This window comes from Carassius gibelio, chromosome A21 (genome assembly GCF_023724105.1).
Source record: "Carassius gibelio isolate Cgi1373 ecotype wild population from Czech Republic chromosome A21, carGib1.2-hapl.c, whole genome shotgun sequence".
Taxonomy (NCBI): domain Eukaryota; kingdom Metazoa; phylum Chordata; class Actinopteri; order Cypriniformes; family Cyprinidae; genus Carassius; species Carassius gibelio.
Genome location: NC_068391.1, coordinates 13,175,821 through 13,196,802, shown reverse-complemented (window position 1 = coordinate 13,196,802; position 20,982 = coordinate 13,175,821). Strand labels below are relative to the sequence as shown.

The following is a 20,982-nucleotide window of genomic DNA, read 5'->3' as shown; positions in this document are numbered from 1 at the left end:
TTGACTTTTTGCACCATAACAATACTTATTGGCAACTAGTCATCATATCTCTAGTCCTTTAATGTATTTGCATTGTACTAAAGTGCGTTCATTTTAAATGGGCATATATGCGGCTGATGAAGACCTGAAGGTCGAAACGTTGCTTGATTAAATTCCTCTGGAGCAGTAGTTTTCAGTGTTCAGACTTCACTTCTTTATTTGTCTATATCATTTAGTTGTCTTGCACCTGCGTCCTAATTGGATGTTTGGGATGTGCACACCATTTTTGTATTTTCATATATGCGGCTGAAACAGGAAGCCTAGTGCATCCCAAATTTTTCAACATGAACATTTTAATATAACATTATAGTCATTATGGCCTATGGCCTTTAGAAAAATGTTTTTTTGAGGAGGGGTAGTGCACAATAGGCCCCTGTGGTGCGGCCTAAGCTTTTGTTCTTAATGGCATTTTTTTCCCCTTACATTACTTTTACTTTTATACTTTAAGTAGTTTTTTAAACCAGTACTTTTACACTTTTACTTGAGTAAAAAGCTTGAGTTGATACTTCAACTTCTACAAAAGTCTTTTTAAACCCTAGTATCTATACTTCTACTTGAGTAATGAATGCCAGTACTTTTGACACCACTGGTGTATAAACATTTTTGGTCAGGAAGGAAAAAAAATACATATATATAAATTGATCAAAGTGATAGTAAAACTTTTATAATGTTACAAAAGTATAAACTATGTACTTTTGAACTTTCTATTTATCAAACAATCCTGTTTCTACAAAGATATTAAGCAGTACAACTGTTTTCAAAATTAATAATAAGAAATCTTTCCTAAGAACCAATTCAGCATATTAGAATGATTTCTGATTGGTCATATGACACTGAATACTGGAGTAATGGCTTCTTAACTTAAACATATTCCTGCCAATAAATGTCTTCCTTCCATCAAAATAATAAATTACATTTTAGAATATATTAAAATATACATTTAAAATCATAATAATATTTCTCAATATTACTGTTTTACTGTACTTTTGATTAAATATTAATTATACAGCATTGGTGAACAAAAAATATAAAAATAAATAAATAAATTACCAACCCCAAACTTTTGTGTATAGAAAATACATCTATACATGTTACATTTCTATAGAATCACAGAATCCACAGTAATGCAATAGAACATAGGTAGACTACATAATTCAATGTATCAGCTTCATAATGTAATGCATCTCCATCTCTGGTGTCGCTGCAGTGGAGATGTTTTGAAACATTATTGAAACAATAGCGAAATATACACATGAATTATACATCACATAGAGCTAGAATATGCTGTTAGTGATACTGGTTAATGCTGACTGTGTTTGTCTCAAATCATTTCCGCTGTCAAAACAGGGCTGTTGGCAGCAACACTACACACACTCCCCAGGTTTGTGTTCCTCAGGGGGGGGAAAACAAGCTTGTTTATGCCTATGCGTTCCTAATAATCCATGACTGCCTGTAGCTCTTGGCTCCACTCTGACGTCCCCATTGACAATCTTGTTAAGAACATTTTTAAACGCCCCCACTAATACATGCTCAGTCTTTCATGTTACACAAACGGCCTCGAGGTTCTTGGGATGAAAAATGTCCTAGTCAGCATGCAAATCCAAACTGAGATGACACCCTTATGAGGACACACACACAACTTCTTTGTGCTGACAGATAAGAGCTAACTTTCTTCTGAATGGTTCATGACTTCATATCTGCACATACTTAAAAATCAACAGCTTTTTGGGCTTGATCTGGTTCCAATGCACTATATGTGATGCTTTACATACAGACGATCACTACCAGACCTCAATGTCAAAGATATGGTGTGTTCATATTATAAGAATCGTTTTATGACACAAACAGCATGTAATGTATTTGACAGGAGCCTTACAGATAATGCCTGCAAAGATCTGCTTAATCTTTACAAAACAAACAAACAAAAAGAGTAGAATTGTTGTACTGTATTGTAAAAACCTAATTTAAATAATTTATTATATTCTATTTATATTATTCAGGTATTATTTATAATGGTTCATTATTAATATTATTAGAATTAAATACAATTTGTATAAATTATTATCAATTGTTGTAGTAGAATACAATTAATATAAATAATAATTATTTTTGTAGCAATTCATTTCTTTATATATTTTTTTTATTAATTTCATTTTTTATCAATATTTGTAATGAAACATTTCAAGTAAGATTAAAAAAATGTTTTTATAAGAAGTCTCTTATTTGCACTAAGGATGAATTTATTTAATTAAAGATACAGTTAAAATTCAATTTCAATTCAATTCAAAACAATAATATTGTGAAATATTTTTACAGATTCATTTTTGTTTTCTATTTTAATACATTTTTAAATGTAATTTATTCCTGTGATGGCGCAGCTGAATTTTCAGCATCATTACTCCAGTCTTCAGTGCCACGTGATCCTTAAGAATTCATTTTAATATGCTGATTTGGTGCTCAAAAAACATTTATTGCTACTATCAATGTTGAAAACATTTTTGTCAGGGTTCTTTAAAAATAGAACAGTTCAAAAGAACATAATTTATTTGTCACTTTTTATCAATTTAATGCATAGTTGCTGAATAAAAGTATTAATTTCTTTAAAAAATTCTTACCCCAAGCATTTGAACAATAGCGTATGTTAAACCACATATTCAAAAAACAAAAAATGATAGGATTTCTAGTAGAAAAAATATGAAAAGATCCAAATAACAGCTGCTCTGTCAATACACAAATTTTCCCAGGAGGTTTTGTCATTGTGCCATTATTAGACCTGTACTGGCCTCATAATAACATCAGAGAGGCAGAGGGTGTTTGGTATGCTGGTGTGATGTTGTTACTTGGATTACTGTTGCAGTTATGAGTCACTGTGGCCCACTAAAGGTGTGTTGAGACGAGCTTTTAAATCACCTCCCAGACAAGCAGTGTCTGTGACCTTGCTGTTCCTCACTCCTACACACACCGCTCAGCTGCCTCTCTGAGCAAAAGATGCTACACATAAACATGCAAATATAAACTCTAGACAGGAAGTCAGCTATATTAAATAAAAGCAGAGATGAAGACCTAACAAGAAAGAGAGAGTGAAAACTCTGCCCAAATGCCTGTGATGACTAATTCAGATCTATACTTCCTTTTATAGTGGCAAATCTTTATATTAATATGCCTTCCTCGACGCTCAAAGAAATCTCTTGGAAGTGAAACTGGGTTTTCCTCACTATATGAACAAATGTTCACTTTGAAATGGGCAGATCTGCCTGCTCTCTTTGAAGTCCACAGTCTGAGAAGAATCACATTTGACATTTGTCATGGGAAGGAGGAAGCTGGTGGAGAGGGCAAAGTGTGACCCGTAATCTTACCCAGAATACAAATGCACACTCATACAATGAGAAAGAGAAGAGAACATTGACATATAGAAATTAGATGGAAGCTTTCCATACCTGCCAGAATATGCTGTCTATAGTACTTCCTAGAAAGCCCTCTCTGGTTTCAGAAGAAACAAGTTTAGGCCCCAATATTGTCATAAATTCATCAAAGTCCACCTGTCCATCACCTGCATCAGGAAGAAAACATCTGGATTAGAATCAGAAAGAATAATAATAACAAAGAGCTTCAATTAGTTCAAGAAATACTGTATGTTGGTTCCATATTGGTTATCAGCTGAAATTAGAGATTTTTTATTAATTTATCCATCCGTCCATATTGAATAAATATCTTCAGATATAAGATATTTAATTGTGCATTCTCATCTGATCTTGATCTTAGATGGCCTGAAGGTCAGCAAATTTTCATTTTGGGTGAACTATTCTTTTAACTGAATCTTTAAAAAGCAACAATTTTAATAAAATAAATATAACAATGAAATATATTCTGACTGGTTGAAAATTTGTCACGTTGCACAGCAGCTTTCATTGCTTGTCGCTGAAACTTTTTTTACCTTGCACCTCATGAAAACAGCCGATTAAAATTCTTATCATCAGTTAAATAATAGAACAGAATAGAACAGAATTATTAGTTGCCCTTCATGGATCAGTAATCTACATCCACCGAAGTCTCAGAAACTATTGTAATTTCTGCACAGTTTTGCTGATTGCTTTATTATGCAGTTTTTTACTGGTGCGGCTCAGCTAAATGAAACTGTTCAGGGTCTTGGAAGTAATAACAGCTATCAACCTTTTTTTTGTATAAAATTTATTACAAAATGACTGGTCTGAGATGTATGAAAGACAACACCAGCTGAGAGCGACAGTGGAACTTAAAGTGTTAAGTCAGAAAGAGCTGTTATCACGCTAATGTTTCCACTGTGCTGCAAAACCTTGTCTTTACTCTACCATTGAATCTCATTAATATTTATTAATGAAATACAGTAAAGAGGTGCATTTGTATCTGCATTCTGTACCAAGGTTATGGGCAGCACTAAAGAAGATCTTTATGATTAAGAGCTAAGATCTTAAAATGTAGCCCAAATAACAAAATTCATATTATGAGGTGAAAAAGATCTTCCTAGACCCACAGTGTGAGTTTCATTCAACATCTGTAACTGTTCTACTTGCACAAAATGTCCTGATCAAGAAGAGCTATAACCTTCCAGACAGATTGATGAACTAAATCAATGCATGTACTCAAACTATTCAGTCAACAGTGACCCGACTGTGAAGGACCCTTGGAGCTGGACACACACAAGCACACACACACACACACACAGAGAGAGAGAGAGAGTAAGATGCAGGTTTCTCAGAATTCACCTCGCTTGCTGGTGTATTTGCAGCCCCTCTGAGCTGGATAAATTGATGTTCAAATCTATGATCGCTGTAGCATGAACTGTTCAGAATATCATATATCTGTCCAGTGCAAGGATTGGAATGGGGTCTGTGACAGATTGTAAGGCTGTTTTCACAGATGATTAGAAGACAGACATTTCTTTTAGTTTGTGTGAAAGGTGCCATCTCAGAATAATCCTGAGAATAAGGGAGATGTGGAAAGAGACTGACTCACCGTCCATGTCCAATCTTTGCATGATAATAGCCAGCTCCACCTCACTGGGCATGTACCCCAGAGAGCGCATGGCCATACCCAGCTCCTGCTTCGAGATGAATCCGTTCCCATCCCTATCTAGAACTCGGAATGCCTCGCGGATCTCTGCAGAGAGAAATAGAGAAATGAGACAAAATAGAAATGCAGAACGGTCAACTAACACAAATAACTCAGTTGACATTCATAATTCAAGTGGAATGTGCATGTCATTGGTGAGCATTAGACGGTATGTATTATAATGCTTGCTTTTCTCACCAGCTACACAGTGTGCTATCACACAAACAGCAGAAATACAGCTCAAATGCAGCTCATTCTGTTTTCACAGCTGTGTATTTAGTGTGCTGTTACTGAACGTTTGTCCATGGTTTAAAAGGGCATCAGTGCCAGTTTTTTAGTTCAACTCGGGTTAAACATCCAAGACCAAGTCGCAAGCATCAATGACAAATATAACACTTGTATCTTGTATCTTTTCTGAGGTGTATTACACTTTTTTTGCTGTCTTAAAGACCCACCTTGGTGTTATTATGAGATAAAGAGCTGAACTGAGCACTTCCTGCATTTCACAAAGCCTGGATGTTTTTTTTTTTTTTTTTAATTTCACTTTGGCATCAAAAAGACCTCAATTGTCTTTTATTAATAGCCCATAACATACTTAACCTTGAAGTGTCAGGTTGATACTTTAGATATTTCAAGACTTTTCTTAATCTTCTGAAAACTGATTATAAACCAAATGTGATAATATACTTCAAATGGACACCCTGAAAATATTTAAATGGTAATTTATAGCACAGAACCTAAAGATACAAACAAAAGGCATAAGGATAAGGCCAAAACCTAATTTGACCGCTTTTATGACGTACGTTTTGCAATGGAACATACCTAACATCAAAAACAATGCTGTGTGTGAGGCTAAATGCACTTATTGTATGTGCATATGGTGGTATTTTTACTGGATGAGAATTCATGATGAAGCACTTATAAAATGTGTAAAAGCTGCGCATACAATGCACAGCATTCATATTTCAGTTGATCCACACCAGAGTTGGTTTTGGATGTTGACCAATCCCGCTTGACAAAGGTCTTGGTCCACTTGTTTGGTGCACACCAAGGTTCAGAAGGCAGTGTTCACACTTATTCAGTTGAACTGCACTAATAGAGCAATCGCACCAGAGTTCATTTCAATTGAACCAAATGTTAACACACCCTAAATAACAATTACCCATCTGAAAGTACATAACAAAAAAATAGGATTTAAAAAAAGAAAGAAATAATATGTTCATTAATTTTAAAAATGATTATTTTACTATTGGTATTTTCAAAATAAAGCACTTATGCATTGCTCTGGGACCCCAAACATAAAAGAACAAAACGTCAGTCTCATTAGAACGTGGTTTGATTCCTCTGCCATTAGCAAAACCCAACACTCTCCACACACCCTGTTTCCTAGAAGCCTCTTTATCCTGACTTAATGATATATTAGCTTCTTTTCATTCCTTAAATGTGACTTTTTACCAGATTTAGACAATAACCCAAAGGCTTATTACAAGGCATCTAGATTTTATTCAATATGAGTAAATCAAATTAAAAAGTGATTCAGCCAGTGGCTCATTATGTAACACGGCCCTCTGTGTCTCCCTCAAGAGTTTTTCTTTCTGCAAAGACAGACCTCATCTGAACTGCTGCTCTTACTTTGTGTCCCTCATTTCATGAATATGCAAACCACAGAACCTCCCACTGTGGCCAGCCCTCGGCTCCTGGTCTGTCTATACAATCATTTTAAAAGGAGGTGCTGCAAAACGTTATTTCCATCTGAGAGTTTCACACTGTATTCACAACACCCTCTAATCCACCAGTCAGACCATCGATTTTCTTCTTGTGTGCCCTAAGGCACTGCCTTTACACATGACCAGCAAGACATTCAAGATGATGAAAGTGAGATTTCCAGTTCCAGTGGACTGTAGTGGGGCAGTAACTGTAATGGGTTTATAATGTTTATCACACTGACGGCATATGTGAATGAGCCCTGATGTTCTTTTGGTTGCTATTATTAATTTCTACTGAATGACCATGTTATAAACGGTGAGGAGGAAGAAGCTTTAGTAGTCAACTTCTTGCTACAAACAATATTGCGGTTATTTTTCTGTGCAATGCAGGTGAAGAAATGTTCAATTATTTCCTATAAAAACAGCAGTCATAGCATAGTTCATAGAACAAACAAAATTTATGACCACTGACATTCAGATTCAAAACATGCATAATGCCTTGTGACAGATATGACATCACTGTTTCCAGTACCACCTTGGGTTCTTGGATGTGTCCTAATCAAAATTCATTCTTAAATATGCAGAATGGAAAATGGGATTTGAGAGAGAATTACGTTTTTACACAGAGGACTTAAATCATATAAACAACATTTATGGTTTTATATGTTTTTGTTTATTTTAGGAAACTTGACAAACGTGGTCAATATGGACGGATTTATATGAAGAATCTTCAAAAAGAAAAGTTATATGTTTAAAAGCAAATAAAAGCAGGTTTTGAATTTGTTAAAGTGGTCATATGATGTTAGATGTAAGTACATTTATGTTGTGTATTTGGTGTAATACAATGTGTTTATGTGATTTAATGTAAAAAAACCACATTATTTTCCATTTCTCCTTTCATTATTGCTCCTCTATGCCCCACCTTTCTGAAACGCGTCGATTTTTACAAAGCTCATCGGTATGAAAAGCGAGGTGTAAGGTGTAAGGTGATTGGCCATCTATCCAGTACATTGTGATTGGCTGAATACCTCAAGTCTGTGACGAAAATGTTAAGCCCTTTACAATACTGTCAAGCCATGCCCTGTCGTGACCAGACAAAACCAATAAAACCCATTACAAATGAGAGAATTTTTGCATCCACTGGGAACATAATTAATGATTATAATGACTTATAATGTGCTTGTACGCGTGGCATTGCATATCACACAGCATAAACATTAAAACCTGTCTGCATTTGTGATCAGAGAAACGACAAACAACCACGTGACAATCTGCTTCGTCCACGGTTAAAGCCAATCCGGCGATTTTAAAACACTCTCCATTCACACTAGCATTTTCAAGCATTTTCCAAAAGGGTCTTATTCACATTGAAACATCAGAAAATGTTAAATTTGCTTTCTGCGCATCATCATTTTTTAAAAGCCTCTGTTTTCACAGTCCATACTTTATTTTTATTCTTTTTAATTTATCTACATTGGAGAGTGTTTTCAAAAAGCTACAGTTATCTTGATTAAAAATGCCATCTCAGTGTGGATGGAAGGCCAAAATGGAGAGAAAAAGATGTGTTTTCAAATGAAACCGTACTAATGTGGAAAAGACCCTAGGCATGACGAAGCAGATATCATCTTCTTTCGGAAGGCCAAACAAAGTAGTTTCGCTTTTCAATAAAACACACAGCACACCTTTCTCTGCAAGTACATTTGGCCAGTGTTATGCAAATCTTCCCACACAGTGTCGTAGACAGGGGGCGTTTTTAAACAAGGCATTTTAGAAGGGCGTGGTTGACTCTTAACTTTTATTTACGAATATCTCTTTGGATTTGAGACTTTAGTCTTTGCAACTTTACAGATCTTCTTCATGCGCTTGTAACACTCCAAAGAGAAAAGAAAATTTAAATCGCATCATATGAACCCTTTTTAAATTAAATTAAATTCAAATAAAATTTTATTAACCTGCATTTCCATTTCTGGGGCAATGTTTTAAATATAAGCACACGTTCTTTAACCCCATAACTGTCACCGTCCCACCTGTGGGACACTTGGCACTCTTTTTTGTTGTTGTCTTTTTCTCTATAAAATCTTTTAGTAATCATCATAAATCATATATCATTTGAAAGTTTAGAAGCCCAAGATTCATCCTGTGAAAACCATTTTGAAATCGGACATTGCTTTACCATGGAAATGGTACTTTAAATTCTAATGGCGGTCACCTCCCCCTTAGTGGGCAGGGCCAAGTGTCATAAAACATAATGCATTACGGTCTTCTAGAACCAAAACTTTTTATCATCTTGGCAACAAACATATCATTGGAAAGGTCTGAGTCTCAGGATTTCATATTTGGTGGTTATTTTGAGATAGGAGTAAAATTCACAGAGAAATCTAGAGAAAAATTCACTAAGCAAAATTCAAAATAGTTTTGATGACTCCCAGTGGCTGTGTGTGGTATGACGCCCTAAATAAAATCTCACAGGAACCTCAATTTTTTTCATATCAACTTCAAATTTATAACATAACTTATTTAGACACAAGGCTTTAATTTTATACCAATTTTAGAGTAAAACCTGTTATGTAAAATATTTATAATAAATAAAATAAAATAAAATTAATATAGCGCATATTATTTACAGTACATTTAAACTTCTATAACTTTTTCATACTTACATTTTTTTTTTAATTCCACTTTTGCCAAAATCTGCTAATTTTCTTCTTTAAAAAGATACCAACCTTATGTTTATATTCCAAAGTGTTAGTAAATTACAGCAATTTTAGTTTAGATAGTGTAAATGTATGTCAACTGTCACCCCCCCCCCCCCCCATTTTTTAAATAGGCATTAAAGTGCACTAAGACAAATAGCAGCCATCCAAACAAAACACATACAGACACAGACATTCTCACTCACCGCCAAGCTCTTCTGTGGAGATGTTGGCGAGCTGTTCTTCACTGGTTTCAGACAGAGAGGTGCTCAGGTAGTTGTCTGTGTAGAGCAGCCCTGCTCTCACATGGTGAAAAGGCATCTTCGCCCTTCAAAGGAACAACAAACAGCTAAGATGAATAGATGAACACATAACCACTGCGCCTGCAGCCTCACAGAAGACTCCAAAAGTGAGTAATGATCTCATGTCTGTTGCTGAAAGAAAGAGACTAGACCTAAAAAGAAGAATGGATCATAAGCAAACAGGTTTTCAGTGTACTATACACCGCTGTGTGAAAGATGCATAACTTTACAACTGTGAATGGGTTTAATCAAGTATATTTGGTAAGGATTTCATTCAAATACGTGCATAAATGCCCACATATACACACACAGATTGCAAATCCATAGCAGGACATACATGACGTTGATCATATGGGATCTTAAGAGACTGTCAGGGTTGGAATAAATTGCAAATACATATACAGCTCATGTGTCCAGAATGCTACATGGAAAAAAATTTTCAGATTCAGTATGGATTTAACGAAAACTTTAACCCCATAAATAAATACAAATTTGCATGATTTTAAAATTGCATCCACACATACACACAAAAACACACAGTATTTTGTTATATTATTATTATTTAACATTATTTATACATTGTCACTTATGCTCACCAAGTCTGCATCTGTTTGATCAAAAATACAGTAAAACAATACTATTGTGAAATATTACTACAATTTTAAATCAGCATATTAGAATAATTAGCACCATGTGACACTGAAGACTGGAGTAATAATGCTTAAAATTCAGCTTTGTCATCACAGGAATAAATTACATTTCAAAATATATTACAATAGAAAACAGTTATTTTAAATTGTAATACTATTTTACAATATTAGTGTTTTACTGTATCTTGAGCACATAAATGCAGCCTTAGTGAGCATAAGAGACTTAATTAAATGCATTTAAAAATCATAACGTTTCCAAACTTTTGACAAGTTCTGTATACACTGTCAGAAATAGGGGTACAGTAGGGGTCCATTTCTGTCCCCCAAGGTACAATCTACACTGATGTACCCCATAAGGCTTATTATTGGACCTCAAGGTACATATATGTACCTTTTTGAGGGTCAAAAAGGTACATATATGTTCCCAAGCATTAAAAGGTACATATATGTACCATTTCTTTGAAAGGTTAAGGTACAATATCAAGAGCCAGCCCTGATTGGCTGCTTGATTTCCATTTGAAAAGAACGTCCAGTTCGCGGTCTTTCTTTTAGCAGAGACGAAGTCATAGCATGGTTCTTACAGGGCTTTGAGTAAAATCAGCAGTGTAATATTTGCAGTGTTAAAAGTCATTAATTTCCAAATAGTTTAATTAAATATCTACAGTGTTAAATAGTAATCATGTTCAGTGTTGTTATATGGTGTAAGTTCACTTTTACACTAAAAGTGCGGAATAAAAAAACCCGCCGAATTGTCTGGACTCAGCCCCTCAGTAACGGCTGCCTTGCAAGGCAAGGATGACATTCTTTCCTCAAGCCACCGAGACGGTAAGTTGGATTGCTTTTCCCTTGATAAAAGTACACTGGAAAAACATTTTTGTTGATAATTTTACTCAAAATATGATTGGTGGTGAACACATTTAGAAATTACTAAATGCAAGTGTTTTTGTCAGGTTTAATGATGATCGTGAGGTGCAGAGATGTAAGTTACAGAGGCGTTTTCCTCAAAAAAGGTGATTAACGTTACGTGTAAAATAACTTTTTGGAATGTGCTTACAATGTAAGTCATTTATGCTTTACGTTTCTTTCATTTTTGTTCGTTGACACGTCCTCTCGCCTCTGTTCCCGCCGAGGCCTGGATTTACTGGAGTGTGGCGTCGAAGACTGAAGCAGCTTACTTTACATTCGGTAGGTTTTCTACTCAAATGAGAGAATTCATCAAATGATGAATATATTTGTTTTTTGAAAGCATTGAGTGCGGCATTTCATTACGCGCTAATAACAAACTCGTTTTTCTGACTCATAACACCGTGTTGAAGTGTCTGTCTCGCCGCTGCAGATATGCAGTCTTTCTGCAGCCAGAGCTGCCAGAACGCGGAACATTTACCAGTCATTTGATGGACGTTATCTATTGCAAAACTCTGAGACTAGAGCACGTGTTAAAACTTATATTCGCCACTGTCTTGCGTTGCTTGTTCTCAGCGCTGAATGTCATGTCTGTCATTTCATATTTGTGTCAAGACACAAACGCGCTGTCATCAAGTTTTTCTTAAGACAGTTAACATTACGTTTATGCAAGTATCGTGAAAGTACGCGCAGCCCGGCACGGCATCTGTAGGAGAAGAAAATACAGTCCGTGGCGACGGTTTGCAATCCATCCTGTCAGTTCATAACCGGCACGGTTTGTTAAACCGAGGGAACAGTTTCAGAATTCGTGAGTACGGTTTGCAAACCGATGGGACGGATTGCAAAACCGTCGCCACGGATTGTATGATTTTCTCCTACGGGTGACGTGCCGAGCTGCGCATGAAAGTGAGTTAAAGGTAACGTACGTGAAACTGTAAATCTGTCAGTCTTTCAGTTTACTTCGGTGTTCATTCATGTACTTTATCAAGTCATATGGCATCCTATTTTGGGTTAAATAATGTCCCAAATGCTTCCAGATAGACAAGATTACGTGTGTAATGGAGCAACATGTCTGAATCTGTCTATAGTTTCTTTTCACAATATAAATAATAAATAGATAAATTCTTAAGTTATGTAGTATACTGTTCATTTTAAGATGTCTTATTACTCATGTTACTCATTAAAATGATGTACAAATGTAATACTTGAATAAAAGTTGTAAAAATACAAATGTATTTAATAATCAGATTAAATAAATACTTAAATTGTTTTAGGCCTCCATGTGAATATTGCATGTTTCATTTAATTGACCCTAGAATGAAGGCTATATAAAAAAAATAAAGTTTATGATTTGACACCCGTTTTATAGACAGTTCTCATCATACTCATTCTCATTCATACTAATTAGGGGTAATCCCAATTGTTTCACCACATTTACTTATTTAAATAACTGAAATAAGTGATTTATTTTTATTTTTATCCTTTTTCAATAGAATTGGTCCAGACTTCTGCAGTGTCAAGTGAAGGAAGCTCCTGTGAGTCTGATGACTCTGAGTGTGAGTGATGGTGACCCTTCAAGAACGGAGCAGAATGCTGAAGATGACGCCAGAAGTGTGAGTTTGTCTCATTTATATGTTATTCTGTGTGCAGTACAAATTTAAAATGCATAAATGAATATGAAAAATTAAAGTTTAACTAGGCAGGCACACAATTTTAGTTTGTTCACACCTGGAATTTACTAATTACTAATTTAAGATATCAAACTGCAAAAAGATAAATGGTAAATTGACCCAAAAATTGATTTTTTTAATTTTTTATTTCTCACTCTCTGTGATTCCAAACCTGCAAGACTTGCATTCATTTTCCAAACACAAATGAATATATTTTGAATGAGATACTTTCTCCATCGACAGTCTACACAACTACCACTTTAATACTTCAAGAAGTTCATAAAGAGATCATAAAACAAGTCCAAATGAATTGAGCAGTTTAGACCAAATTTTCTGAAGAGATTTGGTCACTTTACAATGAACAGAATTACTTTTTTTTTTTTTTTTTAAACATTGATCAGGGAACATTAACAGAAAATTTGGACTAAACCACATGATACATATAAATTACTTCTCTTTATGGATTAGATCTCTTTATTAAGTATTAAAGTGGTAGTTAAGGGACAGCAATCTTATATTCTATTAAACTATTTTCAGTTGTGTTACAAAGATAACAAAAGGCTGAGTAAACTGATGAAATGTTCATTTTTAACGAACCCTGTAATAAAAGTATATGGCCATATGTGTCACTCAAGATGTGTGCTAAAGTCAGGTTGTGAACAGAGCGATAGTGTGTCTACACAATCAACTAAGCTGAATGGTTCCTGAGAGAGATGTAGTCATTAATTGTTGTTTTGTTGTTGTTTTTTTTTTTTCTTTCTTTTCAAGAAGCTTCTCCCAAGACCTTCAAGGACCAAATTGACCCCTGAGTCAGCTGTAAAGGAGGAAGAAACCGATTGTCTAAGGTGAGACTATATTTCAGAATAAGAATATCTATAGTTTTGCTGTATTTTGCTGTAACTGAAGTCTGTGTTCTTGCATTTATTTTATTTTTTTGTTGATTTTGTCATATCTGTTATCTAGAATGGACAGCGATATTGCATCCATTGGTCTCCTACTTCATTTGATTCCCACATCATCACAAGGCTGCAAGGGACCTGGAATGTCATCCTGTCAAGCTGAAAAAACATCTTCAAAAAGGTACATTTGGACATTTCTGTCACTACCTATTGTCTGCCTCAAAATATTGCCATATGGGTGGTATATGAAAAATACAATTAATATAAATAAAATCAGTTGGAGAGCTGACCTTGACTGTTACTTTTCTCTTTTATCTGCAGGCACTAACAAGAACAGCTTGATTGCAGAGAAGAGACCACACAGACATACCTGCTCGCTGATGGGACAACGAGCAACATCATTCATGGATGCTACACAACTCAGATCTACACGTCATATTTGTTCATGTCTAGGTAACTTTGATGATGTTGTGTTTTATTAACTATTTTATGTTTCTGTACCACACTTAATGAATGTAACTAATTAACCTCTACACATCTGATATATGCTTTAAAGTTGCCACTTTGCCCATTTGTTCAATAAATGTTGAAATTTATACATCTGTCTGAAGACTCTTGATTTTATGTCTAATCTAGTACATTAACTTTATTTTTAACATAAAAATTAACTTTTTTTAGTTTGCACTAAAAAAAAAAAAGGATTAATTACACTTAAAACAACCTCAGGGGTGTTAAATACACTTACTCAGTAGATGATCGTTTATATGTCACAGTTAGACATCGTTTAAAATGAAATGTGAGAATGAAAAGGATTGAATAAATTCAGCGTGTGTGTGTAAATTATATATATATATATATATGTGTGTGTATGTCATATCAAGGATTGTACCCCGTCGAAGCCAATTTTGTACCCTTTTTGAAGGGTCCATTTTTGTACCGTTAAATAAAGGTACAAAATTGCCACCACAGGTACAAAAATGGTCTCTTAAGGTACAAATCACAAGGGTACAAAAACTGTACCCTTGAGGGTACAGCCCCAGTGACAAGCCATTGTACCCCTAAGGGTACAATTATGTACCTTCTTTTCTGAGAGTGTATATTTTGATTATAAAAAATGTTGAGCCCTGATTTACATCAATATTTATATAAATATTATTTTTTACACTTCAAATATTATGTTAATGATTTTTTATGAAAACATTTGTACCAAATGTAATTTTATGGTCTTAGATCTATGGGCCCCAATGTGAATGGCAAATTCCAAACAAAGCAGTGAGAGCATTCATTTCAGTTCTTAATCCCCTGTAATAAAAAAATATATATATTTGTCCAAATATTATATAGTGAAGGGGAAATCCAAAACAACTGAATCAGGTTTGCTGGATTTTGACAGCATCTGTCACATACTGGAGAAACTTTTGCCAATGTAGCTTTTGTAAAATTGACACAGAAATCAACTTTGCACAGAATTAGTGAGTGTCTGATACATATTGATGCAGGATAAAGGTTGTGGATTTATTGTGCAAACTGGAGTGAAAAAAAAACCTATTCAAAAGAGTATCATTTGGCAGGACAGGAAAATCTGGAAATGCAGCCTGAGCGAAACGACAAACTTGTAAGCATCTGAAAAAATTATGCTTTGTGAAAATGTGTCCCTAATGTGTTGAAAAGAAGCAAACGTGACATCAATATATAAATCATGAAATGTATTAATGCCACAACTAGACCAAAATAAAAAACAGACAGTCTGTACAACAGACAGTGAGAAAAAAAATATGGATAGTGGCTATCGGAGCATGGATTGAGTATGACTGTAATCCTAAAAAGCACGTAAATTGGGCCCAAATATTAAGAGTGATCTCAACTATCAAATTCTTAGTAAAAGGTGAGAAAGATGGAATGGGAGAAAAGCATTCAGTGAGCTGGGCTTAGTAGAATTAGCTTCCATCATAAGCCAAGAGGGAAGAAACTCTACATTTTTATTTTGGAGCCATTTTTTTTTAAATTCTAATATTGGTGGCCCAATGATAGAACCTCTGGTTAGGTAATGGCAAACCCCCAATGACTTGGGTCTCTGTTATATACTTTATGTAACCTGGGGACCTTTTTATCCTAGATAAAGTCCAGAATCTTGGAGACTAAAAATAAATGAATAAATTATTGGGGCGAAAGATGGGAATGCATTGAAACAAATATAAAAATCATGGGACAACAAACATCTTCGCAGCATTAATAAGAGCAGCTAAAGAGCTGAAGAGATTCAGAAGTGACCCTCGTTCATAATCCTCCCTAGTTCGGAACAACAAAGGAGTCCAATTTGCTTTAAACAGATCTGCATATTTATGTGTAACATGAATACCAAAATATGTCAAACTAAATCAAGATATTTTAAAGGGTAAGCTACATAGAAGAACATACTTTGCTAATATATTGATGGGAAACATTACAAGTTTAGTAAAGAGGGGACAGAGGGAGCAAAGCAGCTAATTTGTGGGAATGCTCACTAAGGATGAACCCTAGCTGTTCAATAGGGCTCTGTGCTACTGTAATTACCATAGATATTAACAGGCTTTAGCTGAAGGCATCTTCGGGTGGAGTTCGATTGATACCAGCTAAGCTGCTAGGGATGCTACACATGAATATTTTAAAGAACCATTGATGAGTCGATTGGTTCACTTTTGAAACTTGACCTGTGTGCCGGATGTACATACACTATAAAATTCAAAAGTTTGGGATCAGTAATGCTGACAGTAACAGCATTAGCATTGTTGCAATATATATATAAAATATTTTAAAATATATTAACTTTTGAATATTTTGTAAATGTAGCTTTGCCACCACAGGAATTAATTCCATTTTAAAAGTTATTTGATATATAAATAGATCCATTTGTGCTTTTTGAGCATAAGAGCAGAAACAGTTTTCAAAAATATTTTGAATGGTACATGAAGCTTATTAAATGCACAGTGGAAGAAAATGTTATAATTTACACAATGCGTTTTAAAAAAGCCAACACAGGGTCATTTGGAACATTTCAAACAGTTACATTTCTTGGCATTCACATGCTAAAAGACATGCAAATGACAAATAACCAAGGCCAAATTGTACTGTATGTTGTTGCTTTGGTAACGGATTCTGAAGTACATAATACTGAGGTTGCCAGAGTAACCTTGACAAACATTCTGTTCCAAAGCCTGTACATCCTAATCTGGCCCATATCTAATTCACAGGCAGTGCGTGAAAGCTGTTGTGAATAGATATTGAGCAAAATTGCCACATTAAACCCTTAGTGCAGCAGGGAACATTTATTTAATAGTTAAAAATAGAAATGAGATAGAGAAAGAGCGAGGGATTGAAAGGAAGTGGCATTCACTGTTGGCAAGATAAATAACATATGATGCTATATTAATGGATTTTTCCAAGACATCTTTTAGCCGGTCTGATTCATGGGATCTCATGGGACCAACACATCGGCCAGTACCGGAAAAGGTGTGAGGTTTTCGGATGTTGTGAGTAGCAGCTGCTATCTTGGCTTTTTGGTTTTGCACATCTGCTCCTGGCTCTGATCCAGGACACCTTACAGACACTGCACCTACATGTTAGCCAGTTCATTAAATGACCACAAAACAGAAACACATGGGACAATGCTGATAATGAGCCACAATAACATGAATGCACATTCACAAGGTCAAATGTTGTACTCGCCCTCAAAGCAAAAAGATTCAGACTAACAAAGGGTACAAAATAGGACATCTCTGTTCAGGGAGTCAAACGGCATCTAAAACACAATTATATGACCTTCACAAGGTGACTGAGAAAGCAGGCCAAAGCTGAAATGCAAAAATGAAATGTTTAGTCCACAGAAAAATTACAGACTTAAAATGTTAATCCATGGTCTTTAAAAAGATGAGGAAAGAGACACAGAAGCAAAAGATCTGTCATTGTGAATGAAGTTGCATGAGAGAAATGTCAAAGCTGCTCCAGAGACCCTTTGCATGCTGTGAAGCACTTAACACTGAGTGTTCATAAGAGTCAGATAAAAAATACAGTAAAACCCTTCTGCCATGGTTTAAATATCACCTTTCCTCAACATAAAACATGCATGGGAAATTAAAGGCTGAAATATCAGCTTCGAGAGATAATGAAGATAGACTAAAGCAAACCATGACACTTGTGAAATATCTTTAGAATGACAATTGCATGATACAAGTTCCCGATTATGGCACTGTTAAAAAGTGAAAATGTGCAATTGTTACCGTTAAATGTTAAATCTTTCTGTATGGTCAGCGCATTAAAAATATCATCCATTAATGAAACCGGATGTAGTCCGGTTGATTCAGTCGTATAATATATGTTTGCTCTGAATAAATTCACTAAATAAATTGCTACCAATGTTACTTAAAACTTTTTTTTTATATGAGAACAATAAATCAATCAATAAATAAACTGAGTTGATTCAGTGTCCAACTCAAAAAAAAAAAAAAAAAAAAAAAAAAAAAAACATTATCCACTCAATCAAAATCCTTCAATAGATGTGAAATCTAAAAAACAAAAAGCAAAACAAAAAACAAGCTTCGGTCCTGAGACTCGATTATGATTCAAATACACCATGATGAACGAGCTTTCATCACAGTGCCACTTCCCCATCTGCCTAGAAAACTTGACTCAACTCAATACCAAAAGTGCCTCGGATGAACATCATGCAGTGAACCCTAGACGCCTCGCTGTTACCTCCACGGATCGCGCTCAGCGGGCATCACAAGCGAGTCTTCTGAGGGACTCTGTACGCACAGCTCCTTTCCTTCCTCTCCGTTAGCTGGACACGGACCGGACACATCCATTCCACAGTGCGCAAAGGCAATTCTAAACCATACTTTTTCGAGACCCATTTAGAATAAAATATCTAAAGGCATTTTACGCTGACGTCCCAGCAAAATTCGAGCGAAATCCCTGCCGCTTGCGTTTCCACGGACAGCCCCGACGAACAGCTCGGAGTGTGGGCTTGTAGCCCTCCGTCCCCTCTCCTCTGGAGACTGGAGTGACAAGCCATAACTCACACGGGCCATACACCACTAGTCCTTCAAATATCACCTTGCTCTTACTGTGAATGAACACCCCGAGCCACCAATACTATTTAAACACATTGAGCATCGCTGTAAACATTTGGTCAAAATTTTAATGTAGCGTAAAATGGCAGTTTAATTAAATTAGGTTTAATCTACAAGCATTTGTATAATGTATTGTTATCATTGTTATCGCAAAATCGACCCTAACTCCTGAACGACTTTATTTATCAAGATGAATCTTATACTGAACATCCTGGTTATTATATGACTAGCCTACTTAAAATGGATTTGTGTTGAGCTTTTATTTGTTAACCTGAAGTGACCGAATACAAAGTGACCGAAAACAAACAGTTTTCTGATCGAGCGTTCAGTTATTCCGGCTTCATTAGTAAATATTGTATCGTTTTATGCTGTGATTGACCAATATAAAACACGTATTCCGCAAAGACGTGTAAAGTTTTAGAATTATGGCCAGAAAGGCCAATTAAGATGGAAGTCAATCGTCCAAACATTAGACTCATTACTACCAACCTAACTTTTGTTTTTATGTAAAGTTCCCTGGAAAAATGCCATTCGGTAAAGTGTCGTCAATATCCATCTGATTATTGCACCCTATTCCCTTCACAACAGGTGCCATAACCCAATTCGTCTTCTGAAGACCCCATACCTGAATCTATAGGCAAAGGCATATGAAATCCACTCACCTCCTCAAATACACTGTTCTCAATTTCGCAAAGTCTCAGGGCGTTTATAATGCCAATGTTGTGAAATCTTCTCTTTTGGAGTAGTCGTTGTCGCTGGTCTCATATGTAGTATGCTGAACAGACTAATTCAGAAGAAAAACAACGACATTTTCAGTTGCCCCAGTTTTCCCCTCTCGGTCCCGTTGGCATGTGACAGCCCCATTCCCGCCGCAGAAGAGTTTCTGAAGATCCATCAGGTGAAATGCTCGTTCCAAAAGCCACTGTCGTATTTTTTAAAGTTCAAACATTTAACAGATTTGTTCGGAAATGCCCCCGTCTCGCGCTCGCCTCGTGCGTAACAGGCGTTCTCCGCCGCGCGCCCAAGGGTGTGTTGCATTTAAATTCCTTGCCGAACGCACCCGGACAGATTTATAGCGTCTTAAATAAGGAGTCCCCCTTCACCCGTGTCTCTTGCCGAAACACACAGGGGGGGAAACAAATATCTTTTCTGTCGCAATAAATCTGTTGCGTTGATAACGTCTGAGATGGGCGCGCTGCCCTGCAGCCACTGAACGGCTGGAGTGGTTCAGCCGATCTGCTCCTGAACGTTTCCCTCCTTCAGAGATCTAGCAGGTGTGTCAGAGAGAGTGCTGTAGGGTGGAGTTAAAAATAGATCAGTAATGCATCACTATTAGCAGACAGAGACAAAATGAAGACATTTCTGAGGTTCATATCTACTAAGGTTTATTACCTACTACTATTCCAATATTTATTGGATATAAGTCTCAGCAATTGACATGCTGATAGCATTTTGTTACCAGTTCTGTCATTGCACATCCATCAAAATATGATATGCCAGATATTAATTTTTACTTCAAAGTTATAACTCATGTTACTTTCCTCCTAAATCTATAGACTACCATGTGGACGATGGAGGGAATTGTTCAACATGTTCTGGCACCTGGTATGCTTAAATAACATGGACAGTTGGACTATTCTCTACTCATAGCATCCAGTTTTCACAATAATTATTCAGAGTTCAGAACACGGGGTGCATAACTGTTTGAAATGAAAAGGACAGGGCAGCCAACTCCCTACAATTACGTGTAATAAGCTGCTTTGGTTGAAAAAATGGCAGTGCTTCTGCTAAATGGCAGAAGTACAGAGGCAAAAATGTCAAAAGGATGATGTTAACCATTGTGCATTTCATTAAGGTATGCTGGGACTCTGGGAAACTTGTGTTTACGTGTTGAACATTGCAAGGTCCAGATGACATGGGTGCC

General features: G+C 35.8%; 1 protein-coding gene across 2 annotated transcripts in view; it reads right to left on the bottom strand.

The window, feature by feature from the left end:
- caln2 (calneuron 2) overlaps window positions 1-20,344 on the bottom strand; it is a 36,551-nt gene extending 16,207 nt beyond the window's left edge. The window contains exons 1-4 of one of the 2 annotated variants that reach the window (XM_052537050.1): window positions 19,721-20,344; window positions 9,733-9,854; window positions 5,032-5,175; window positions 3,477-3,589 (exon numbers count right to left, since the gene is read on the bottom strand). In XM_052537050.1, the coding sequence (XP_052393010.1) occupies window positions 3,477-3,589; window positions 5,032-5,175; window positions 9,733-9,847 (372 nt within the window). In that variant the 5' untranslated portion in view covers window positions 9,848-9,854; window positions 19,721-20,344. Of the gene's footprint in view, window positions 1-3,476; window positions 3,590-5,031; window positions 5,176-9,732; window positions 9,855-18,681; window positions 18,936-19,720 lie in introns of those variants that run through there. The other variant, XM_052537049.1, reaches the window with a different exon arrangement.
- Between the last annotated feature and the right edge of the window lie 638 nt (window positions 20,345-20,982).